This window comes from Rattus norvegicus, chromosome 7 (assembly GCF_021556685.1).
Source record: "Rattus norvegicus strain SHRSP/BbbUtx chromosome 7, alternate assembly SHRSP_T2T, whole genome shotgun sequence".
Classification (NCBI taxonomy): domain Eukaryota; kingdom Metazoa; phylum Chordata; class Mammalia; order Rodentia; family Muridae; genus Rattus; species Rattus norvegicus.
The window spans coordinates 142,951,802-142,977,081 of NC_141540.1; the positions used below are offsets into that span (position 1 = coordinate 142,951,802).

The 25,280-nt window shown below is 54.3% G+C and overlaps 1 protein-coding gene and 1 long non-coding RNA gene across 11 annotated transcripts; one reads left to right on the plus strand and one right to left on the minus strand.

The window, feature by feature from the left end:
* Positions 1–1,448: 1,448 nt before the first annotated feature.
* Positions 1,449–4,848, plus strand: LOC134479582 (uncharacterized). The gene is made up of 2 exons (XR_015626062.1): positions 1,449–1,581; positions 3,699–4,848. It is a non-coding gene; the product is annotated as an uncharacterized LOC134479582 (long non-coding RNA).
* Positions 2,411–24,601, minus strand: Rarg (retinoic acid receptor, gamma). 10 transcript variants are annotated; one of them, XM_087559046.1, is made up of 11 exons: positions 24,325–24,561; positions 23,491–23,557; positions 19,904–20,275; positions 9,598–9,909; positions 8,758–8,906; positions 8,025–8,166; positions 7,249–7,409; positions 6,985–7,161; positions 6,515–6,719; positions 5,937–6,095; positions 2,411–3,692 (listed from the first exon to the last, which is right to left on the minus strand). In XM_087559046.1, the coding sequence occupies exons 5-11, from the start codon at positions 8,872–8,874 to the stop codon at positions 3,493–3,495; spliced, it is 1,161 nt and encodes a 386-aa protein (XP_087415172.1). In that variant the 5' UTR covers positions 8,875–8,906; positions 9,598–9,909; positions 19,904–20,275; positions 23,491–23,557; positions 24,325–24,561; the 3' UTR covers positions 2,411–3,492.
* Between the last annotated feature and the right edge of the window lie 679 nt (positions 24,602–25,280).

A 25,280-nucleotide genomic window follows, 5' to 3' on the forward strand; every position in this document is an offset into this window, starting at 1 on the left:
TAACTGGTATTTGTTGCTGTTGTTGGTGTTGTTTTTTGTTTTCTCTAACATTCTTGTGCAGACATTCAAGGACTACCGTGAGGTCCCCTTGACCGCCTAATCTTGGCAGAGCCAAACAGCTCTTGGCTTGCTTATGCCAATACTCAAGACCGTGTGGTCTTCATCTTTAAAAAAAAAAAAAATCCTTTCCTTGCCCCCATTTGAGTGACAGTGTCTAAGTTGGCTCAGAGATTGCTGTCCCACTACCAGTATCAAAAAATTTAACTAATTATAATCTGGATTGAGTCGGAGGTCTTTCCCCAGAAGTCTCGAACTCCCTAACCGCTAAACTACTTGGGCTCTGAAGCCAACCTGTCTGAGTTAAAAATCCTGGCTCTCGGGTTGGGGATTTAGCTCAGTGGTAGAGCGCTTGCCTAGCAACCGCAAGGCCCTGGGTTCGATCCCCAGCTCCAAAAAAAAAAAAAAAAAAAAAAAAATCCTGGCTCTCCCTCGTCAACAGGATGAACAGGACGTAGTAAAACTCCTTAGCTGTACCAGGGTTTCACAAGCCTGTGAGTCACGACCCATAGGAGTTGAACAACCCTTTCACAGGGGTTGCCCAAGACCATCCGAGATACCAGATATTGGCGTTACGATGATTCATAACAGTAGCAGACATTGCAGTTATGAAGAAGCAATGAAGATGATTTTGTTTGGGGGGGGGAGAATCACTGCAGCGTGAGGAACTGGATTAAGGGGGTCACGACGTTAGGAAGGGGGGAACTTCCCGTGCCTGCTAATTCATCTGCACTGAGATCGTCGTAAAAATAAGACACTGCCTGTTTAAGAGACCACCTGGTACGATGAGGGTGGGGGTGGGGTGGGGGGAAGATGCTTGCTCAGCTTTCAAGAGCCCTTGGGTTCGGTCTCCATCACTGGGAAGGGAGAGGCAGTATCTGTAGGAATGAGGGAGGGGGTCTAAGGGAAGAGAAGGTGGAGGTTTTAAGGGTCTCAGTAGGCAACTCAGAGAGAGGCAGATGGCCAAGTCTGGAGGTACCACTGGGGGTCCAGGGGCCAGGACAGAGGTGGAGTCCGGGAAACAGCGCAGCAACAGCAGCTGGGGGTGAGGTTGAATAACTAAGGGGAGAACGAGTTCTGTAAATAAAAATGGGATTTTCTCCTGGACCTCAGCTGACCATTGAGAGCAGTGCTGCTCTTCAGTGCTAGTAGAGGTTCCCTACAGGAAGCGCATTCCTGGTGAGCACAGACAAGCCCTGTTGGCTCCCCTGCTGTCGTCCAGAGCAAAACTATTCCTATTGCAAATAGATGCTCCAGAAAGGGGAGCTGCTGGAAGAAATAGGAGGGGAGTCCTCTGGGTGAGCCCTAGCTGGCTCCAGGTTAAGGAACAGCCAGACCTCTGCCCTTCCCCCTCAACCGATGGTAACCATGACAATGCCCTCTTTTCCCCTGGCCCTGTGGTTTCCTCTAAATCTTCTTTCACTTTCTTCTTCTGCTTTCCCCCCTCCTCTTCTTGCCTCCCCTGTCCCACACCCACCTCCTTCCCATAGCTCAGGTCACCGGTGGAGAGAAGCCAGGAGCAAGGTAAGGAAAGCGCTATCCCAGGGCTCAGTGGGGGCTGTAGGGGGAGTCACAGAGAGCAAGGGGCAGTGGTGGAGGGCAACGGTCTTCCAAAGGGATGGGGCAGAGTGAAGGCCTGCAGGAGGGAGAAGGTAAAGAACATTAGGAGGAGAAGTGACCTGAGGGCTGTGGAAGGGACGGAGGTCACAGGGTGAAAGAGAAGTCACCAATGAGTGGGTCATAAGGTGGTAGTGTGGTCGCCGAGAGCCAAGAGTGGTGTCTCAGGCCTGTGATCTAGCACTCAGGAGGTTGAGGGAGGAGGATTTCGAGTTGGAGGCCAGGCTGAGTTACAGTGAGACCCTTTCTCAAACAAACGAACTCTAAAAACACTGTAGCTTAAGTGTGTGGCAGGTCTTTCAGGCCCGGGAACTATTTGAAAAAAAAAAAAAAATGGCAGCTCAGATCACTGCCCAGAGCCGGCAAATACATAACTAGGTGAACTAGGTGTAGCATGAACCCACAGGATCCTGGGTAAACACATGCCTAGGCATAGTAGCATGAACCCACAGGATCCCAGGCAAACACATACCCAGGCGTAGCATGAATCCACAGGATCCCACCTAATGCAAGAACTCACTGCTGGCTATGGGGGTGGGGGAGAGGCCATTCAGAGTGGCTCCCACACCTTGCAGCCCTCCCTTGGCACCGCCCCCTCCCCCAATCATACTTGGTATTCTGCTCCCCTAAGAAAACTATAAAGTCCATTAGCAGCTCCACCACCAGGCCCAGCTTCTCCTCCAGGCCTGCAGGTCACTCCCCTGACTTGGGTGACTTTAGAGGGATCCACGCCCTGTTGAGTTTCCATCACTTTATTTTGCAAAAATAGAAAACTCAGCAATATGCGAACAGCGGGGTAGGAGATGTAAACAGAGGGGAGGGGACAGCACCCTAACCCCCCAGAGAAAAGGGGGAGCCTGCAAGAATCTTATTTGGCAGCTAAATATAAACTGGGGGCTTGGGGAAAGAAAGGAGGGGGGTCACAGAGGCCCTGGGCTCCCCCTCCCAAGACCCCTGGAGGAAGGGGTCATTCCAGGGTGTAAACAAAAGCTAATAAATAAATAGAGGCCTTCCTCTGGGTCAGGGTGGGATCAGCTAAGCAGCATCTCCCCTCCCCGGGGCCAAGCTGCTCTGGGGGGGTCAAGGGTAGAAGGCACTAGGAGAGGGACCCCTGGCCCCTCTGTAGTGTAGGAGGGCCCTGCCTGATGGCGTTTATGAGGGCGGGAGGCCAAGGCACGCGACAGGAGTAAGGGAGAGGCTTATAAAATGGAGGGCCCAGGATGAGTGCCGTACTTCAGCAGAGGTACAGAATGGGCTCACATTTCTCCCTTCTCCCTCAGGCCCCACCCCAGAAATGCAGGCCCCAGCCTGCCCCTACACCTGGCAGGAGGATTAGGATGGGGCACAGAGGGCACTGAGCGAGGCAGTTTCATCACGCGGCGTCAGGCGCTCAGGGTGGGGCGCAAGGGTGGGCTCAGCCCTCCCCAGGGCCCCCCTTTTGGTCTCTAGTGTTCCTGTTTGCTCCCAGAGGCCCAAGCACCTGGCAGAGGAAAGGGCTATGGGAAGGCGGGGCTTCCTCTTGCGTGGGGAACCTGTGGCCTGAATCTGAAAGGCAGTGCTGAGATTTTAGAGTCTAGACCCAGGCTAGCCCCTTCTCCGGCTCGGCTCTTCGGGTAGGTGCGCGGCAGTCCCTTGGGACTGTAGAGGGAGCCAGTTAGAACAGGACAGGGATGAACACAGGCACCCCTAGAAACTTTGGCAAAACAACGAGCCCTTGAAAGGGTGGGGAGTGGGCGGGGCAGGTCCTCCCCCAGTCACTGGCGGAATCTGGGAAATGGTCAGTCTGCTGCCTGGGGCCCAACCCCACAGTTGGGTAGGTCAGGGGCCCTGGTCAGGTTGGGGACTTTGGCCCCGTTTTCCCTGGCTCCCTGGAGCTTCATCCTCACTGGAAGCCTTGGGGTGGGGGCCAGGCTTCGAGGAGTCGTCCTCAAACATCTCAGGGTTCTCCAGCATCTCTCGGATCAGGGGGGGCATCGGGCCTGGAATCTCCATCTTGAGGGTTATAGCTCTTTCTGCTCCTACAGAGAGAAGCAAGGAGGATCAGAAGTGCATGGGTGGAGTCCCGCCCTCTGCCTCACAGGTGCTCGCAGTTCAGACCTGCCACTCCTGGTGAGACTTCACCCTCTCACTTCCTGTGGTGCTCCCTGGGTGCTCCCACCCTGCCTTGAACTTCACCTAGCCTGCTGCCTGACTCCTTCTTTCAAGCTTCCGCTGTCTTTAGAGACAGGAACCCTGGATATCGCCGACCTCTGTCATGTGACCTCAAACCTGCATGCAGCCATCCTCCGGGGTCAGAGGTGCAGGGCAAAGCATGCAGCTTCAGTTCAATCTCAATCAGTCAATCAATCTCTCTCTCTCTCTCTCCCTCTCTCTCTCTCTGATTTGATGGAGTCTTACTATGTTGCTCTGGCCAGCCTTGAACTTTGAACCAGTAGCAATCCTCCTGCCTCTGCCTCCAGTGTGCTACAATCACAGGTATGTATCACCATGCCTAATTCTCAGGGTGTCTATGAGTGACTTGTCTGCAGTACTTGTGCACACCAGCAGAGGGTACCGGATCCCATGGGACTACAGCTGTAATTAGCTGCGAGCTACCATAGGGTGCTGGGACTTGAACTCAGGACCTCCAGAAGAAATGCCAGTGCTCTTAAAACCTGAACCATCTCTCCAGACCTCCGGTTGTCTCTTCTTCCTTCCTTCCTTTATTTTATTTTATTGTTTGTTTGCTTGTTCTTTTGAGATAGGATTTCTCTGTGTAGTCCTAGTTGTCCTGGGACTCATTGTGTAAACCAGGCTGGTCTTGGATTCACAGAGATCTGCCTGCCTCTGCCCCCTGGGTGCTGGGCGTGAGCCACCATGCTCGACATCTTTTCAAAACTGCACTGTGGGTCTGTGAGATGGCAGACAGCTCAGTGTATAATGTGCTTATGTAGTCTGACAACCTGACTGATGGGAGAACCTACATCCAGCTGAACGGGGAGAACCAACTCTACCAAGTTGGCCTTCTGACCTCCACACACAAGCTATGGCGCTCCCCCCTCCCTCCCGCCCCCACAATGTGGAACAGAAATTACTCCCGTGAGTGACTGCCCCTGATCTCTGCATTATGCAGTGACCAAGAACAGCCCCTATACAATCAATCAATCAACCAATAAATAAACAAAATATTTCTTTGGTTTTTGTTTGTTTGTTTGTTTCTCAGGCCAGGGTTTCTCTGTGCAGCTCTGGTTGTCCTGGAACTCACTCTGTAGACTAGGCTAACCTCGAACTCACAGAGGCCTGCCTGCCTCTGCCTCCTGGGGTCTGGGATTAAAGGTGTGCACCATCACCTCCAAGTTGTAATATATTTTTTTGAAGACACACCATATGCGACTTCTAGCTCCGTTTCCCAGCAGGGCAGCCAGACTCTAATGCCCAGGATTTCCAGCTGTTGCAAGGCTGGCTTTTTTTTTTTTTTTTTTTTTTTTTTTTTGCAAGGCCAGTTTTTAATAACGTTTATGGAACTGTTTATCAAATACTCACGATGTTACAAACACTGTGATAGTAGAAGTGTCCAGGCTAGCCTTGTATTTATGAACTCAAAGTAAGCCTCCTGCCTCAGCATCCCTCGTACTGAAATGACATGCATGAACCACCCACCACGCATGGCTCTTAGTTCTCCTCTCTAAGTATGCTATGTAGTGCAGTCACTTAGTCCTTACGGTAAGCTCTGAGGTGGGATTAAGTTTACCCATCTAGTTTCCAAACAGAAAATATAACGCATAAAAAAGTAAAGGAGGGGGCTGGAGAGATGGCTCAGTGGTTAAGGGCACTGACTGCTCTTCCAAAGGTCCCGAGTTCAATTCCCAGTGACCACATGGTGGCTCATAACCATCTGTAATGGGATCCGATGCCCTCTTCTGGTGTGTCTGAAGACAGCGACAGTGTACTTACATATAATAGATAAATAAATCTTAAAAAAAGAAAAAGTAAAGGAAGATCACTTAGATCATTTCCCTAGTATATGCAGGGCATGGGTTTCTACCCTAGCAACACACAACACACGCACACACACACACAGCAGTGACCAAACCAAAACCGAAAAGAATTTGTCCCAAATTCCCCCCAAAAATCTTGCCCATTAGGATGTAGACGTCAAGCCAGGTCACCATGGAGGTCACTGGATTCTCAGTTCCTTTCTCTTCCTGCCTGTGCCTGTCCACCTATGTGACTCAAGAGACCTGCAGCTCTGGGGAGTGAGAGGGGGTTGACTCAGAACTAACCCTTGGTGCTGATGCCCCGGAGGTCTGTGATTTTCATGAGCATCCTTGGAAACATGTATGGTTGGCTGGGTCTCCGTCGCCGGGCATAAAGCCTTAGGGCTTCCAACAGGGGCTCCTGCAGCTTGTCCACCTTCTCGGGTTCTTCCAGGTCCATTCGGTCTATACAAAGACAACGGATGAGACGGGGAAGGACACAGGGACAGGCGGCTGATGCCTAGCAGACCTTACTCTGAGGGCCTCAAAGCCAGCCGGTCTCATCAACCCTTACTCCTGTCACTGAACCCTCCGGGTTATTTCCCCTGTCGTAAGGACCTTGTTCTAGGATATCACTCTCTACCAAATTCCTATCCCAGCACTGCACCCAGGGCTTCAGAGTCCTCAGCACTCCGCCTCCTTCTTTTTCCCTTCGCCTGGTTAGCCAGAAAGGCTACACATAAGCTGAGAAGTCTGTAGGATACGGTTGGTCGATGGGAACAGTTCCAAGGGAAGTGACCCTCAAGCTCTGCCACTTGGCCAAACTGCGGATGGAGTCCGGTGGGAGAGGGAACCCATCCAGACGCCAGGGGGCGCCCCCGCACCTCCACAGATGAGGCAGATAGCACTAAGCAGCCCAGTCTCCGTGTCATCCATCTCCAAGGGCAGGAGCTGCCCCGCAAAGGCGAAGACGAGGTCTGTAAGGGGCCCAAAGCCAGCATTGTGCATCTGGGTTCGGTTCAGGGTCAGCCCATCCGAGAATGTCATGGTGTCTTGCTCTGGGGTATACCTTGTACAGATCCGTAGCATCTGGAGGTAGGGGGTATGGACAACGGTTAGTGCTGCCCCCGAGGAAGGACTCCTAAGTAGGTTCGGTTCCCAGTAAGTAAAGCCAGAACCTGAGGAGTAAGGCAGAGAGGTGGAACTCTGAGACTGGGAAGCAGAGGCTAGGCAAACCAGGAGGCAGTGGCTAAGACAAAAAGAGCTTAGGTAGAGGAGAAGGGGGAAGGACGAGGCGGCGGTGGTGGTGGTAGAAGAGGGTCAAAGTGGTCCAGAACTCGTCTGCCTAACTCACTAGGATGTCCAGGCAGGCGGCCTTGAGCAGCGTGATCTGGTCAGCAATGCTGAGTCCTGTAAAACCAGGCAGCCGCTTCGCAAACTCCACAATCTTGATGATGCATTTGGTGGCCAGCTCACTGAACTTGTCCCACAGCCCCAGGTCCAGTTGCACCCGGTGATCTGCGCTGGAGTTCTGCAGGGGAGAAGTGAGATGAGACATGAAGGCTCCCCCTGGGCACTCTCCCCACGGCCCCACCCCCAGACTCTGCCCACTCCTCACCGTGGTGTACTTGCCCAGCTGGCAGAGTGAGGGGAAAGTCTCCTGGTGGGCTTTGCTGACCTTGGTGATGAGCTCCTCTAACTGTGGACTCAGTTCGTAGTTGTCTGGTGGGCCTTCTTCCTTTACCTCCTTTTTCTTCTTGTTCCGGTCATTCCTTACAGCTTGGGGTTGGAGGCAAAGAGAAGGATCAGGGCCCTCAGACTTTCCCGCTGGACCTCCTCTTTCAGACTAGCTTATTGGGCTCAGTTCTCACTAAGAACACATGTTAGTGCCTTAGTTTCCCTCTCTGATACATAGGCTCCTATTTCCAGGCTGGTTTGCCCCAGCCCCACCCAGAGCCTACAGCCAGGCTCCCTCCCCAGGCCAATTCGGCTCCATCCTGCCCTTCCGGTTGCCCTGCAGGAGCTGGGGGTTGGAGGGGGGCAGGATATGCAGGCAGGATATCCACTTATAGCCTTGGCAGTACAATGGTGGGGGGGTGTGTGGAAAGGAGGGGCCGGCTCAGAGCCATCTCAGGATCTGTCCCGTGAAAGAACAGGAGAGGGAAGGGATGAGCCCAGCCCTCCTGCCCCACCAAACAGAAGAGAAACCCTCGGTCCACCAGGTTTCAAAGAGAGCAGAGAATGGTAAAAAGGCTGCAGCCTACAGGGTGAAGGGAACTGATCTAATAGGGACTGGTCTCGATGAGGAAAGCAGTTACAGGGCAGGCTAGGGTCAGGGAAGCTGGAAGGCAATAGGGACAACCACACGGTAGGCCAGGATGGGGGAGAACGCACCTTCCTTGGACATGCCCACTTCGAAACACTTTTGCAGCCGACAGTACTGGCACCGATTCCTGGTTACCTTGTTGATGATACAGTTTTTGTCACGGTGACACGTATACACCATGTTTTTCTGGATGCTGCGTCTGAAGAAGCCCTGGATTTGGGAGCAGGAGTGTCACTAAACAGGGTCCTGGGCATACCTGTATTTCTCAAACAAAACAAGTGGCGCTAGCTAGACCTGACCAGTCTAGTGTTTTGTTTGTTTGGGGCGCATGAGTGTGTGTGTGTGCATGCGCACATGCACGTGTGATCAAACCTTCTGCACACTATACAAGCATTCTACCACTGAGCTAGATCCTTAGCACCTCACCCAGTAGTTAATCATCTATGTCCAGAGCAGTCCCTCGTCCCTCACAGGCAAAAACAAACTCGTGTGAACACAGCACCTGGGTCCCCCGTCTTTAAAATAATTTTTTTATTTATCTAGTCATTTATTCATTGATTTTCGGTTCTCCAAGACGGGGTTTCTTTGTGTGTCCTGTAGATCAGGCTGGCCTCGAACTCGCAGGGATCTGCCTGCCTCCGCCTCTAGGCCGTTGGCACAGGAGGGTCTGTTGGGAGTTTTTGAGTATGCCAAACAGGCACTTCCCCAACTAGGCTACATCCCCAACCTTGCATTCCCATGTCTGATCATAAGCCCAGGCAACCCTGAGTCCTAAACTCACCGGCCCCACCAGATACGCACCTTGCAGCCTTCGCAGGAGCTGACCCCATAGTGGTAGCCGGAAGACTTGTCGTTGCATACAAAGCACGGCTTATAGACCCGAGGAGGTGGTGGGGGTGAGGGAGAGCTGGGCACCATCTCCTCGGAGCTGGTGCTCTGAGTCTCCACGGCTGAAGGGAAAGCATTGTGAGAAGATCAGCAGAAGCACCCTCATCCCACAGCCTCTCTTTCTTGTACTCCCTGGAAAGCCCAGACCACCACTCTCTGTAGCTTGTTGGGAATTCTGGCTCCACCACCGCCCCCACCCCCACCCATCAGGGCAACTCTTCTACATTAATGTTCAATTCTTCAAATTCCAGGCCAAGGCCCAACCTAGGAGTCAACGTCTCTGCTCTGTTCCGTAAAGTTGAAGATTGGTTGGGACTCAGCAGGTAAGAGCACTAGCTGCTCTTCCAAAGGACCAGGGCTCAATTCCTAGCATCTACATGGTGGTTTACAACCATTTCTAACTCCAGTTCTGGAGGGACCAGTTCTCTCTTCTGGCCTCCATGGGCACCAGGCACAAAAATGGCACACAAAAAATACATACAGACCGAACGCCATACACATTTTTAAAAGGGGAGGGGCGGGGCTGGGGATTTAGCTCAGTGGTAGAGCGCTTACCTAGGAAGCGCAAAGCCCTGGGTTCGGTCCCCAGCTCAAAAAAAAAAAAGGGGGGGGGAGGGGCATCGAGCTGAAGGGTTAGTTAGGGCTCACTCCTGACTCTGGTAACCCCAGAGTTCCACCATCCTCAGCCTCTGGAAGCAACTGGGGGGAGGGCAACAGATGTAGAGGCAAATGGGGCAGTTTCAGGCTACCTACAGCTGGCACCTGGCTGAATGACTTAATTCAAGTCACTCCTGAAAGACTCGCAGGTCAGAAGGGGTTCATTAGCAGCTGAGTGACTGGCTCAACGTCCTGCTTCCAGCGACAGGGGAGCCAAGGCTCTCTTCTTAGGCACTCTGATCATAGTTACATGGCCCTTAGTAAAAGAAGCTGTAGAGGAAGACAGGGATTCACTCAGGTCCTCAGGTCCAGGAGCAGTTTGGGGTGTAGCAGAGAGTCAGGTGACACTGGGTAAACAGAGCTGAGGGGGAAGGGAGCTGCCCCAGACCCTTTCTGAGCCAGTCTTCTCTGCCGAACTGCTTCAGAAAACAGTAATTGCAGTTTATATGGAGTGCTAGCCAAGGCCCAGAGTAAGGGGAAGCCACACTTGATACAGGAGGCTGCTGAGAACAAGCCGGCCACAGGCTGGGTTCACCCTCGGAGGCTCAGGACATTTGAAAATCATCCAGCCTGCGGGACCTGCTGCCTGAGTTTGGAAGTGGTCGGACAAAATCCTGAAGACCTCCAGCATCCTTTGAAAGCACCTCCTGTGTGCGTCCTTCCCCCCACACCCTGTAACCCACCTGGTCACAAGTCCATTAAGACCCAAGGTAGTGAGAGGACAGAAGAGTCCACAAGTTGGGGGTTCCAGATCAGCTTCACCACCTTACAAAGAGGGAAGCCCTCTCCATCCACCCCACCCCCACACACTCAATTAGCATAAGAATCCTACTGGAGTTAGATTCCCCCTCAAAAGAAAGGGGGTGGAAGGGTGCTGGGAGTTTATTCAAGACTGGGGGTGGGGTTGCCTGAATGGTAGGTGTTGGGAGGTTTGAGAAAGACTGGAAGGCTTTTCAGCACCCCTCCCCATTCAACCCATCGGGGGTCCCCAGGACATGTGCCTGACCCACAGGCCCGTGCGTGGGGTGGTACTCTCTCCTGCACCGACGCCCTCCCTACCCACAGAGCGCTGCCTCATTTCCTCATTTCCTCTCTTGCGCAAGGCCTGGGTGCGGTCAGGCTGGCATGGGGCAGGCAGCACCAGCCAATTATAAGACAGAGGCCCCAGAGATCCTGCCCTTGGGCAGTCTTTCCCATCTCAGTGTCACCGTCACCCTCTCTCGACACCCCTCTGGCACATCACCGCCCCCTGTATCCGAAAGTGCTGTGCCTCTGAGGTCACTGTGGGTGGAGGGTGCTGCAAAGCTAACTGGGTCTTCTGGGACACCCGGGGATCCCCTCTTCAACCCTGAGCAGGGACCTCTGCACTGGGATGCTGCTCCTAGGCAAAGCAGGGGCCCCTGCTGAGGAGGAGGGGGTGGGCTCGGGGTTTTCTCCTTTTAAAGCCCAAATTGCTGAAATTGAGGAAATTCCTGGCCAGGCTGAGCGGAGCTTCAAACAAACTCTTTATAACCCGGCTGTAAACGCTCCCAGCTGCAAGGCCCAGAGCTTGAGCAGCCTGGACTCACAATCTCCCTGAAGACACACACATACACACACTTTTGCAGGCCAACCTCACACAGACAGGCTGGCTTACAGTGGGTGCCTTAGCCTGGGCAGGACCCTTGAACAGAGGAACTCACAGACATCAAGCCACACGTACTCCCTGTTGGCAGATGGCAAGTCACAAAGCAGAAGCCAAGCTCTACCACCAGACAAGAAGTTTCTTCGGTCAGCACAACGCCAGGACACCAGAGTCTCCATCCAAATGCCACTAACAGACGGTCCAGCTCTACTCTAAACCACCTTTTCCCTCTAGGAGTGTGGCAGGGGGGTATAGAGTTGGTTCTGTGTAGCCAAACTTCCTGGGTCAAACAGAAATGCAAAAATATTGAGCTACCAAGCCCAGAAATCTCTCCAGAGGCCTAAATAAGAGTATATATATATATATATATATATATATATATATATATATATATATATATATATATATATATATATAGAGAGAGAGAGAGAGAGAGAGAGAGAGAGAGAGAGAGTCAGCCCCTGCCCAGGATCCCTACAGCCAAGGCTCCCCCACCATATTTCTGGCTCAGATACCAATGTGCCCAAGAGTTCCCCATTATGCTGGGGCATGGCATGGTTAAGAAGTCAAAGAAACTTGGTGCAATGTACCAGTGTGTACATCTTTTCTTCACCCTCTAAATAGTACATCAATTCTTATCCCACCCAACCCCAAAGTGCTGTCTCCTGTTTGATACCTCCCTTTCCACTATCCCAGTTAAATCTGAGAGCTCTGCCCTGGAACAAAAAAAAAAAAAAAAGAAAGAAAGAAAAAAATTGAACTTGTAAACAGCGCTGCGGAGTGCCAAGGAGCAAGGCGCGTTGGCGGGGGCTCAGTGACCCGGCGTGCGCACTCCCCCAGCGCCAGCCACCCCGCCCGCTGCCCGCCCCTTCCCAGGGTGCCCCAGAGCCTAGGTCTGCAGTCATCCGTACCCAGACTGCGAGCGCAGTGCCAACCCCCAGTACATTTGGGGGGTGTCCCAGGCTCCTCTCTCAGCCCCTTCCAACAGCCCACCCCCGCCAGGCACTGTGGCCCAGGCTTCAAAGCCGCTTCTCATCTGGACTTTATTTTTACTGCCTCTCCATCCCCAGCTTTTTTATTGCCGCTCTGGAAAGGGGTTCCAGGGCCCCATGCCTGGCATCTCCCATTACAGAGAGGGGGAAGATGGATATTTGGGGGCCTTACGATTGTTATCCCCCTACCAGCTGTCACTTCCAGACCACCACCCACTCCATACACTTGGCTTTAAACTTTTCGCTTCCTGATTAAGTGGCGTTGGAACCGCAGCAGAAAAAGTCATCTGTCAAGACAACCGAATACATACTTTCAGATTGTTGTTGTTTTAATGAGGACCAACACACAGTCCAGCTTTCTGACCCTTCTGTGCACACCCCTTGCACCCCAAAAGCAGAACACACAGGATGCACTCTAGGACACAGCACTTTCCAAAAACGCCCCCGCAGCCACGCAAGGCACACGCCCTCCCGGCCTCACGCCACAACATCCCCACATTGGGCCACGAACATCTGCCAACCTAGGCGAAGGGTGACAGTGGGTGAAGAGACCCCCCTACTCCACACCCACATCTCCTAGGTCTACACAAGCCAGAGATTCACACGCTCTGCGATTTTTTTTTTAACGCCCTCAACTTTCGGCATGGACTTCACAAACGCTACCCACAGTGCTGGGTGCCATATCCTTCCGAGACTAAGGGCTGGCGGACACACTCGCAACACAAATCAGTCTCTCACACGGGGACACTGGAGTGGCATCAACCAAAGCCCTAGCTAAACATCCACCATAAAAACCACATACTCTCCAAACACTGCAGCACACACGCAAAGGAGACGGACTCTGGAGGCCCTCATCTTTAAAGGGCCAGTACCTCACATAGAAAGGACCAGAATATCCTCTCTCTTACGCCCCGGTCCCAAACTTTACACACGGAAATAGTAAGCACCAACCTCTCATGCACCCAATACCCGATCTCCGAGCTCGAATACCTACATTGTAGACTGGCAGGCTGTGCCCAGGCAAAAGACTCAAGTCCGGCGAAACAGGAGCTGCCAGTGGCTCTGCGTAGCAAGCCGGCCCCGGGCCCGGCCGCCCCATACAGCCGTCGCGGACCCGGGACAAACGATTCCATGCAGTCGTACATCGCGACCCGGCTTGGAGAGAAACTGGGTGCTAGAACACCAAGGACCCGCAGCCCATTCCCCCTCCTCCCCCCGCAGTGCCCCGCTCCTGGAGGGGGGAGGGGGAGGGCTAGCATAGGGCGCTGAGAGCCATGGGGGGTAAGGGGTGGGCGGGGAAGAGGGGGATCCCCAGCAAGGGAAAGGGACTGGGCGGGGCGCGAAGGCGAAGCTAGCTTCGGCCTCCGTCTGCCTCACTTAGGGTGCCTAGGCAGCTAGCTCTGTGGAGACCTTTTGTAAAAGCAGAGCCTAGAGGGATGGGGGTGGGGCCTGGAGAGCGAAAGGGGCCGGGCACCAAGATGAGCAGAGCACATACACACACTCATACGTCTGCTAGCTGTGCGGCGCACGCGCTTGCTTAGACATACATCTGTGCAAGCATTTATCTTGGCAGGCACCACAAATTTCCAAGCGTGCAATAGTGCACACGCATGTCTGCACGCACATACATTCATAGGTGCAAGATTTTGTGCAAACACACCTGGCTCGGGGGAAAATGCTTGTAATCATGCTCTCTCGACAGCCCTGGAGGTCTGAACACATTTGCACTTAGGCGCGTGCCCAGGTGGGGATTCGGGGAAGGAGTGAAGGAATCAAATATGCGCATTTCCTTTCACTGCGTCTTCCCCTCTCCTTTCAACCTTTCTTCGGCATACAAGTCAACACAAGCAAGGGTGTTAAGAATGGCTGCGTAGAAGGGAACCTTGAGATGCCCTGAGCTACGCAGCTCTCCAGACCCGTAAGACCTGCGTTACCTCCACCCCCCTCATTCCCAGGCCGGGCTCCTCCTTCTTCCTTCGCGCGCGCGCGCTTCAGAGCTGAATACTACATTCCTGCGGCTCAGTGCGCGCTGCCGCCTCCTTCCTTCCCGATCTTCCCACCCCCGGTCCAAGGGCCAGAGCGCGCTCCCGCGGTGAACTCTCCGGGAACCCCCCTCGGGGCGGGTGGCCGGGCGCGCTCACCTCCTCCTGACCCGGCCCCGCCCCACCCCGCCCAGGCCGTCGCCAGCTCCGCAGCGGAGTCCCCCCCCTCCCGCCCCCTCCAGCGCAGCGGAGTCTACCCCTCCTAGCTCCGGCTATCCTTCCTCTGCCGAGGGCTGGGCCGCCTCCCTCAAAGTCCCCAAAGCTCTATCCCGCGACTGACACTCCCAAAGTGCCCCTCCAACTCCCTCATTGCCCTCTCCCAGAACCTGACTTCAGCTTTTAGAGCACAAACTACCCCCTAAACTGTCCCTACAGAACCAAACTGCGACTCAGACGAAACTGATCCCTCCCAATGACAACTGCCCCCACCCCGAGTTTCCACTGTGCTAAGGGCTCCCCCGCCCCTTCGCAGTAACTGCCCTGCTGGTCATTCACTGCTTAGGGTCACTTAAACCCCACCGAAGGAAATAGCTGCCCCTCCCTCAGTGGCACCTCCAGTGCCCCCCCCTGGACACTCAAGGGAGGGGTTTGGCCACGTCAGAAGTTTGCCCTTGCCTGGCCGCGTCGAATCGGGGACCCTGGCCCGGGGACAACGCCAGTGGCGGCGACTCCCGGAAACCGCCCCCTCCCCCGCGCCCCGCCCGCCGGCCGCCCGACCGCCCGGCGGGCCGGCCCAGCCGGCTCTGTCAGCGCGGCTCACACGGGGAGCGCCCGGGAGCGGGAGCGGCGCCCGGCCCGACCCCTTCCCCCGCCCGGCGGCTGTGGCTGAGCCAGGGCGGGGCGCACTTTTCTAAGAATCTGCTGTACCGAGTCGGGGTCGCACTGGGGTGCTGTGAGAGTGGGGCGCCTGTTGGAAGAATAAAAAGCAGGAAGGGGTGCCAGAGTAGGCAAAAGAAGGCGGGAACGGGGGAGGGGAACGGGAGGCTGCCAGGGACTCAGGGGGCAGGGCTGGAGAGGAGGGCCTAAAATGCGGATGGCGACGGTGGGCTGGGGTGGACGGGCAAACTGTGAGCTTGCAGCAGGCACGAAGAGGAAGACAAGATCTTTCCAACCTAATGTGAAAACTTTACCATAATGTCCAACCCTAAGACTCAATTTCTGAATCCAACCGTACCCCCCATCCAAAACAAAACAAAACAAAACAAAACAGAAAGTCCAGGACTAAGTGCCTGAATTGGAATAGAACTAGTAGGGAAAAAACGTAGAAAGTGAAGAGTACCCCCCAAAAAACAAGGAAAAAAGGAGTCTTGACGAGTCAACTTCAGGGTTGTAAGTTCCCCTTCCCCCTCCGAAATCTGAAAGGTCCCAATTAAGTCGGGCCTGCCTGGTTGGTAATTAGAACCAGAAGTGGCCAGGCCACAGAGAGGGGGTTGGGAGGAGGGCACAAGAGTGGGGGGAGGGCTCCAGGAAGCCATGAGTTCTCAAAAGTCCCCCCTTTCTTTCACCAGATGCACCCCAGTCCTCATCACCCCATCTGTGTGTGCTTTGAGAGCGTTGCTGGGAAAAGGTGCCTTAGGACTAGGCATTAAGGTATCAGACCAATCTATGCCATCAGCACCAGCCCTTGTCCAAGACACAGTACAACCTTGGATAGAAAGCAAATTGGGGGGGGATCTAGTGCCTCTATTTTCCCCAAAGCACCCCCCCACCCTTATTGCAGCAATTAGACCCATTAGCCTTCTAGCATTTCATGGGAACCAGATGTTCCCCACCAGCCTTGGTGGGGGTATGAAAGGGGGGCTGGTGCCTGACTCACCCCCTTCCCTATGATCCCCACCACCAGGGTGCACCCCCCTCCCAGCTAGATCCTGGAAAAGCTATGGTCCCAGGGGCAAAGAATGTGCCCCTCCCCCACAGAGAAGGCCCAATAGCTCTCAAGCTTCCAGTCTGGTCACCCCTCAGAGCTCTACCAGTCCCTGGCAAAAATGTGAGTTTGGCCTGGACTGGGTTGGGGGAGTGGGACAGCTAAATCTCCTCTCTCCCCATCTTGCCACCTCTACGTGAGGTTTGAAGATCACTGGTTTGGAGTTCTTCCTGCTTAATAACTCCGCTTTTCTTCCAAAAATCTCACTCTTAAAAACTGAAGGGGGTATTTCGAACCAAAGTAGGCCCCGCCCAAAAGGGTAAGTGCTAAAGGGATAGGTCCCACCTGAGGAGCTCTGGGAGGTGTCTCCCGAATACAAGGAGGGGGTGGCAGAGGGAGGTGTGAAAGGGAGGGTGGGGCCCAAAGCAAGGATGTGAGGCACTCTTGGCAGGATGGGGGCTGGGACAGGGTAGGGGGCCAGGAGAGGGGGGGTGCCGCCCGGGCCCCAGCAGCGGCGGCAAGCTTGGCTCCCCCCGCCAGAGAGGTTTCCTGTTGCAATCAAAGCCCCGTTTGTGTCGGCCCGGAGCTGGAGTTGGAGCCGGAGGAGGAGGAGAGACTGGGAGGGGAGGGGAAAGAGGCAGCCACTGGGGGTTTTTCCTGGAGGAGACTTCGCTGCCGCCTGCTTGCCACCCTCAACTGCCACAGTTTTCTTTCCTCACTTCTTTTCCTAGTGCCTGGCCGGTCTCTGGGTCTGCACCTGTATAGCTGCTGCCTCTCTGGCTTAGGTCTGGGCATCTCCAGTTTAAATCGTTTTCTCCCTGTGCCAGCCTGCTTTCAGTGTCCCCAAGTGACTTAGTGGAGCTTGGGCTCCCTACCCCACAGACACTGGCCTCAGAGCCATGACAGTTAGTACTGCCACAGTACTTGGACGACAAATTGGGCCAGGTCTTCAAGACCACAGTATCCTCTCTCTGATGACAACGCTCTATCCCTGAAGCCTGGAACAGCAGATATGCCACACATCAGTGTTCGTGAGAGACACTTGGGCTTTCGTTCACACGCGTGTATGCACACATGATGCATAGACAGGGTGCGCGTGCGCACACGCTCCCTCCTTTTTTCACGCACACAGGTCTATGCTTGCCTGGCTCAGCAGCACATGCTCCACTTTCCTCTCCCCTCCTCCACAACAGGGTTCTAAGCTGCCTGCCTCACCCACTGAGGCCCCAGGAGAGACCCAAGAGGTGGAGCAAGACTTCGCACCAAGGATATCCCCAAGGTGCCAGGGGCTGACTCTTCAATATTAATCCAAAAACCCCCCAAGGAGAAGCGTCAGGCCCCTCCTTAAACCACCCCTTCTTATCCTGAGAAAGGGGGTGGTACCCTGAAGAAGAGGATGTAACAAGAGACAGAGGCTCACAGTGTAGGTGACTATGTCCTCAGATTTATGGCCCTGATCCACTCCTCCCATTTATGATTAGATGGCTCCATCCAGAAAGGGACAGGGGATCAAAGCACAGGAGAGGTGCCACTCTCTCATCCTGTGGTCAGTTACTCTCCTGCCAAGAGAGGCTCCCTAAGCTCCAGGATCCCTTCTTCCCCACTGCTGGATGCCCCACCCCAAGCACACTGCCTGGACCCAGGCCTTCCCCTCCTCCCTACCCCACCTGCTACCTCCCTGCCTGGGCCTGTCCCTCCAATGCTAGCCCGACACACCCTCTTCAGCTGCCTTCTCCCTGGTGCTGGCTCTCCCTTTGGAGCTCTTCTACCTGTCTCCATCCTTCAGGGCGACCTCTGAGGATGGGGCTCAGCCTGCTGCTTTTGAGATACCTTGACCGCACTTTGAACCCTGACCTCCACCTCCATGTATCTAGAATACAGGAACCAAGGAGACTTTGACGGGGTACTGGCCGTGTCTCTCAGCATTGTTTCTACCACCAGCCTTTCCCTTCTTCCTTTCTGACTTCGGCTCCTTTAGTTACCTCCCACAGAACCTGAGGAAACCCAGTCCTCTGATTGTATGATTAAGTTGTTTGATTCCCTGCGAGGCTCATGGGAGTTGAGGGTTATTCCCACTGCCTGGTGCTGGGGCGGGACACAGGATGACACTCAGGAGGATGGGGTCCAGCTGAAGTTTCCAAACACTCACCTTGCACGCCACACCACAGGCAGCCCCTACAAATCCATGATAATCACCCCCCCCCGATTCTTCACAGTTTTGTTGCATACACTGGAGTTCTGTGGAGCAGAACTCAGAGACGCTATGTACTCACCAACTACACATGGTCTGGGAGACACACACACACACACATACACACACATACACACACACACACACATACACACACATACACACACACATACACACACACATACACACATACACACATACACACACACATACACACATACACACATACACACACACATACACACACATACACACACATACACACATATACACACATATACACACATATACACACATACACACACATACACACACATACACACACATACACACACATACACATACACACACACATATACACACACATACACACATACACACACATACACACATACATACACACACATACACACACATACACACATACACACACATACACACACATACACACACATACACACATACACATACACACATACACACATACACACACACATACACACATTCACACACACATGCACACACACACACGCACACACACACACACGCTCCGGATAAACATACTCTTTCCAGTGAAGCTGCTAACCCTGTCTACATACGAAGCCCTCCGGGTCTCTCCCCCTCGCCTTAAAGGCCCTCTTTCTCCTTTGCTCAGCCTCTCGGCTACACCTTTACTCCTTTACTGCTGCTGCTGCTGCTGTTCCCCTTTGAAACAGATTTCCCTGTGTAGACCAGGCTGGTCTCAAACTCAGAGATCTCTGCCTCTGCCTTGTGAGGGCTGGAATTAAAAGTGTGAACCACCATGCTAAGGAATGGGTCTTCCTCTTTTTGTTTCTACGACCCCCCACCCACACCCCCAAGCAAAACTTTCGCTTCACCCCTTTTCCTGCTGTCACTGTATACAAAGAGCCCTGTGCCAGAAACTGGAGTCCGAGACCCCCTACCGCACCCCTGCTTGTCATGTCCTGGTCCGGAGGGACAATCGCCAAGTGGGCAAAGAGGGGTTCCAGAGGGAGAACGGAACCTGAGGCCTTACTTGCTGGCAGCATTGAAACACTTAACCTAAAGAGGGCAGGCCCCAGGACAAGTAGGGATCTGCAGTGTGTGGGGACTATTCCAGACCTGGAGGGAGGGAGGAGTCCAGAAACGTGGCTAAGGGAGAGGATGCTCCTGAGTAACCCTTGCTCCGGTCTAGATATGTTGTGAACCAAGAGCCACCTCTTTGCCACCAGGCCATTTCTGTCCTCGGAAACTTCAGGCGTTTTCCCAGCCCCACATGTCTATACGCATTGGGCGCTAAGTTCCCTTTCCATTTGCAGCCTGAGAACCCTATTGCCCTTCTTCCTCACAGAGCCAGCTGACAGACTGACTTCTCGGATTCTCTAGTCCCCTGGTGCCCCACCACCTCCACCCCCAGCCACATGTAGCCTTGAAGGAAGACACTAGACACACAATCACACTCAGGTGTCCACAGGACTGTGTTCCTTTCTGTGCTGGGTGGCCCAGGAGGCAGTTTTAGGCCCTCCACTTTGAGATCATATTTGAATAGAATTGCTATCCATAGATACTACCCTCAAATACATCTAACCCCACTCCCACTACCCCTCTCTCATACTCACCACCATCCTATCCCACCAAGGTTCCATCCCTGACCACCTTCCCGACAATGATGTCCATTTCCTATATCACCCCCTAACCCATCTGACCTAATTTCCCCAAGACCCCTGAGACTCACAGAGAGAAGCCATCTCCTTGGGGAGGTCAGGCTGGCCAAGGCCCCGGAAGCTGGGGCTCAGCATCTCAAATGGCGGTGACCCTCTGAGTGCACCTGGGAAGGCGAACGGGAAGCCTGCTCCTGGGTAACCAGATCCAGGCCCCAGGGCGTTGGGCGCAAAGAGTCGCTCCTTATTGGTGGCCATGGTAGCTGCAGCGTGGGAATCCCTTGTACTCTGCCGTGGGCGGGGGTGATCTTCAGCTGCAGCCCCCGCCCATGCCCACTGCCCTGGCCTGGGAGGCTCCGTGCCCACCCTGCCTGGCCTGTCCAATGGGTCTCCAAGGGTCCTAGAGAGAGATAAAGGAAAGGGACACGTGAGATGACTGACAGTCACCGTGCGGATTGCCATGCAGCCCACGGCAGTGAGCATCCTTCTGTTAATCCTACCACCCTGGCTTGGGCACTTGCGATTCCATAGAGTGGGCAGGGCAGAAAGTCGTGCAGATTCTGAGAAAGTTCCTAGGTTTAGCTTCAGGGAAGGGGAAACTGAGGTTCTAAGGTGAATAAGATTCGAGACCTCTTGGTGGGGTTCCTGGATGGAAGTGTCACGCCTGGACTAGACGTCTGCTCTGACACCTGTCCTGCAAAGTAGAGATTGTGACTCCCAACACTTAAACACTCAGACTGGTGAGCTCAGTGGTGGGTGGCTTGCTCAGGGTGTAGCAAGAGCAACATTCTGGGTTCGATGCCTAGAGCCGGGAAGAAACAAATTTCAAACTGAGCGTGTACACCTTTAGCCCCGAATACCTTTGATTCCCAGCACCCATGTGGCAGAGACAGGCAGATCTCCCTGAGTTTGAGGGCAGCCAGGCCTACACAGTAAGACCTTGCCTCAAAAACTTTAAAAAATATATATAATAATTAATTAAACACATTAAAAAATAAATTAATTAAAACCCCTTACTACCGTGGTGGCAGCAATCTCTGCTGTAACTTCTGATTTTTTTTTTTTTTTCCGGAGCTGAGGACCGAACCCAGGGCCTTGCGTATGCTAGGCAAGTGCTCTACCACTGAGCTAAATCCCCAACCCCATAACTTCTGATTCTGATACGGCTTTGGAGAGTACAGTGTACCGGTCACATGCAGACTCCCTGAACCGATACCCCCACTTGCTGGCTTGGGGACTTGGAAGGAATTATTTAATCTCTCCGTGCCTCTGTTTCTTCGTCTGCCATCTAAGAATAACAGGACCCCACCAGCTGGTGCGGTTGTTTGGCGGGTTCACTAATTCATCGTGCACAGGGTGTTTGAGACAGAGTAGAGCGTATGCTAAATGCTATGCCAAACTCCCGTACTTTGTACTTCCTGCGTGTCTTTTAATTATCATTTGCTTTCTCCGTCTTCCCCAGTACTCCTTGCTTCCCCTCCCAACTCTTCCTCTGTCACCAATCATCCCACGGTCAGCCTGCACTGCCTACGCCCTCGGTGCAGGTAGAACCTCACTGTGAGAGAACTGTAGCACCAGAAAAATGCCCTCCTCACCCTCGGTCTACATTGCTGCTCCTCCTTCTCCTCCTCTCTCTGGACTTCTAAAAAGCCCTCCCTATCTTCTTCCTTCTCTCAAATGTAGCTTTCCCCCGACCCCCGATGGAGGAAAAGGAAATCCAGGTCCTGTGCAAAGGACCAAAGGAAAGGTCTTGGATCAGGATCTCCAGAGCCATCTACCACTGTGAAGGTTAATGGGCTCCATAAGAGACCAAAGGGAGGTGGCCAGAGACCACGGTGAGCGCACAGGTGGGCCCCTTACACACATCCTCTACATCCGTTCCCATGAGAAGCTTTTTAGGGTCAGCATCCCGTCTCTGTACCTCTGCCCTTTTCCCTCTTTCTTCCTCTCATCTCTCTCAACCTCCAGACTCCTTGGAATAAATCTGTAAAGGAGACTCAAATCCTCATTAGGTACCACTGATAGGACCAGGACCCTCCAACTCTTTACCCCACTGTCTCCAGAGTCCTACGGGGATTAACTCAGAGCCTCCAGGATCCTTCTCTTAGTCCATGAGATCCTCATCCCAAGTTGAACCCAGGTAGATCCAGGAGTCCAGGGCCCCCTAGGCCCCTGGGCCATAGCTCAACAGGCTGGGCTACATTCCAGGTGGATTAACCCCTCCAATGCCACGAGTTACTAGCTGGTAGATACCCCCACCCCAATCTTTCCCTGATTCTGCTTAGACTGGGAATAGGCTGTCTATTCCGGCCATCCTTGTCTTGGCCTCTTACCTACAGATGGGAAACAGACCTCTAGGGTAGGGCAGGACTTCAACAGGAGGGGTGAGAGGGGGGATGTTCAGGCTCCTCCTGGTTCTCACCAAGGACATTGTAAGCAAAGGACAAGTCTCCCTGGCCTTCCTTCTCAACTACCTGGGATGGGAGGCTTGGAGATGAAGAAGATTCCTCTCTTCTAGGTCTGGTCTCTCTGGGAAGGGGGCGCCCTTCAGTTCCAGGTAGAAGAGAGCAAGATAGTGTGGAGTCAAAGGAAATCCTAAATGAGGGCCTTAGCTGTCTTGGGTCTTTGCGGGACCTGCAGAAGGAGACTGCTTCCCTCTTCCCAAGATGCCACCTCAGACGGTGCGGTCTGGAAGGCAGGCAACTGACTTGGGGAAAGAGTTCTTACAAAGCTTCTCTCAGAGATGAGGTGGAGTTGAGGGGAGGGCATGGATGAAGGGGGCTGCCGGATGGAGGGGGGCGTCTCCCTGCTGCCCTGCCCGCTCCAGAGCCCGAGACAAAGCTGCTCTTGTCAGTTGCTCTCCACCCGCCGCCCCCCTCCCCTCTGTATAAACACGACCACCTTTTTCCATGACCCCATCTCCAGAATGGGCGGAGAACCCAGGCATCCTTTGCTCCAGCCTGAGCCCCCAGCCTGCTCTCTCCAGGCGGCAACAAGGAGGCAGCAGTGGACCTGGCTTCCCTGCCTCTGTGCCCTTGCTGGGGGAGTCTAGACCCTTGATTCTCCACCTTGAATCCTCAGGTGCCCTCCCTCTACCCCACTGGCCTCAGGGAGGGGCAGTACCCAGGAGGCAGGCAGGCAATGCCAGTGGAATGTGTGTGGGCATCAGAGGGCACGGGCAGGGTGGGGCCGAGGGGGGAACTGGAGGTGCCAGTTAGGTGGCTTTCTGAGCCAGAGGTGGGGGTGTGCCGGGGCTGGGGGGGGCGTGTCCTGTGCTGCCTACCAGCTCTAAGCCACTGTGTGTGTGTGTGTGTGTGTGTGTGTGTGTGTGTTGGGATACCCAAGTTCCGAGCGCCTTGGACACACACACTCCTCTTGACCCCCCTCCAAGTCCTCTCCTCCCTGACAATGGCTGTGGTCCTCAACTCCCCAACTCAGTACCTGAAGAATGACCGTAAGGGCAGGAGCCTCAAATTTGAGGAGTAGGATCCCAACTGCCCAAGGTTTAAGCCCTACGAGAGGGAATTATTTGAGCATTTTGTCCTTGAGTCCCCTCCCAGAGTCAGACATCCCTGCCGCCCCATCCGAATGACCATCCACTAAGCATATTCTTACCCTCTGGCCTCTACAGAGATTTCCTTCTACATACTGGGCCAGGCTGAGGTGAGGGACCTGGTAGAAACTGCTGGAAAATAAAAAAAAAAAAAAAAAAAAAAAAAAAAAAAAAAAAAAAAAAAAACAAATGAGAGAAGCACTGTCAGTGGCTCTCCAGGACTGGGGCTCTTCTGAACCTGTCCTGGTGTCCTGGCATTAAACTCCACCTTTGTTTCATTGGGGCGTCCCCTAGAGAATATTCTAAAAGAGCTCCCCTTCATTGGTTCACTTGTGCAGTTAGGATAGGTCACAGAGAATCCAGAGTCTGCAGTCCAAACTCCACAGGCCACTTTATCCACCTAGACACAACCAGGACCACTTGCTAGACCTTTCCTGGTCCCTCTGCAGAGCCCTTCCACTGCAGAGCCATTCCACTGGAGAGAGGGTACTTAGACCATCAGATCCACCCTTCAGTACCCCTCGGTGGAAGAATGCCATCCTTTCCCAGAGGAGGAAAACCCGTCTTCTCTGACATTCCAAGTATAGGAAGATAGGTTCTCATGCCCAAGACTTTCCTAAATGCTCTCCTTCAATACTCACCAAAATCAAGGGCAGACAACCCGGCCCATCCTCAGTCTGTCTAAAAATCTTCCCTTTCCCTTCCCAGGTCACGACTGAGCTCAACTTGGGGCAGGAAGCCTCCTCGCAAGCCCGGCTAACAGCTTGGCCACCCCCGGAGGGAAAGGACCCCAAGGGTCCCGACGCCTCCGCCCCTGGCTCATTTCAGCAGAGGACCCCGGCGTCCGCGGCCGGAGGGCGGGCGAGCGGGCGAGCCGGCTTCCCCGCCTGACTCACCTGGAGGGGAGGGCGGGGGAAGGAAGGCCGCAGAGCCCCGAGGTCCCGGCGTCGGGCGGTCTCCGGGATGGAGCGCCGCGGTGTTAGTGACTCGCGGTAATGGGGGGCTTCAGGGGGGCACGGCTCTAGGCTGGGACAATCCCGGGGCCTCTCGGAGCCCGCCCGCCCACGTGACCGCCCCAAAATATCCGACACATTTTCTCCCAAACCGCACACTGACTCCGCAGGCGGGGACACGGAAAATATTTTCTTTCTTTTTCTCCCTCCCTACCCCCCCCACCTCCCTCCCTGCCTGGCTCCCTCCTCCCCCTCCCGCCCTCGCTCCTCCCTCCCCTGCCGCCTGCCCCTGCCCGGCTCCCTCCTCGGTGCCCTGGGGCTGGGGGGGAGGCGGCTGGGGGGGGGACTGGGCGGGGCGGCCCAGGACGCCTGGGTCTCTGCCCCTCCCATTTGCTAGGCTTCCGTGGCTCCATCCCCGGGAGGCCGGGCAGAGCTGGCAGAGGTCAGTGTCCTGGGCTCCATGATGCCAACCCTTTCTCTCTGGTGCTATCCCCTTTCCAGCCATTTGGGGAGACTGAGTTGTCTTTGGCCACGCTGTATTCTGCCAGGCCGGTCTCTGGTACCTCCCAGGGTAGGCAGTGAGGGAGGTGGACACTCCCAGGACGTGGAGTGATGGGGCAAGAGTATACCAGAGGAGAAGGCACTGTCCCCTTTTCTTAGTTAACCTCCACCTGCAGGTCAACTCTGGCTTTCTCTGTCCTGTGGCCTAGGAGCAAACTGGTTTAACTAGTGGGGGGTTATGAGGGTGCTGCGAATTGGGTTCACAGACCTCCTCCCTCTCACTCTGCCTGCACTCAGTTCCAGGAGTTGAGACGCGTGGGTCTCTCGCTGCCAATATCGTCCCCACCTTTAGGCTTGGATTTAGAGGGGGAGAGGCTGGCTGGGAGGAGGGCTGAAAG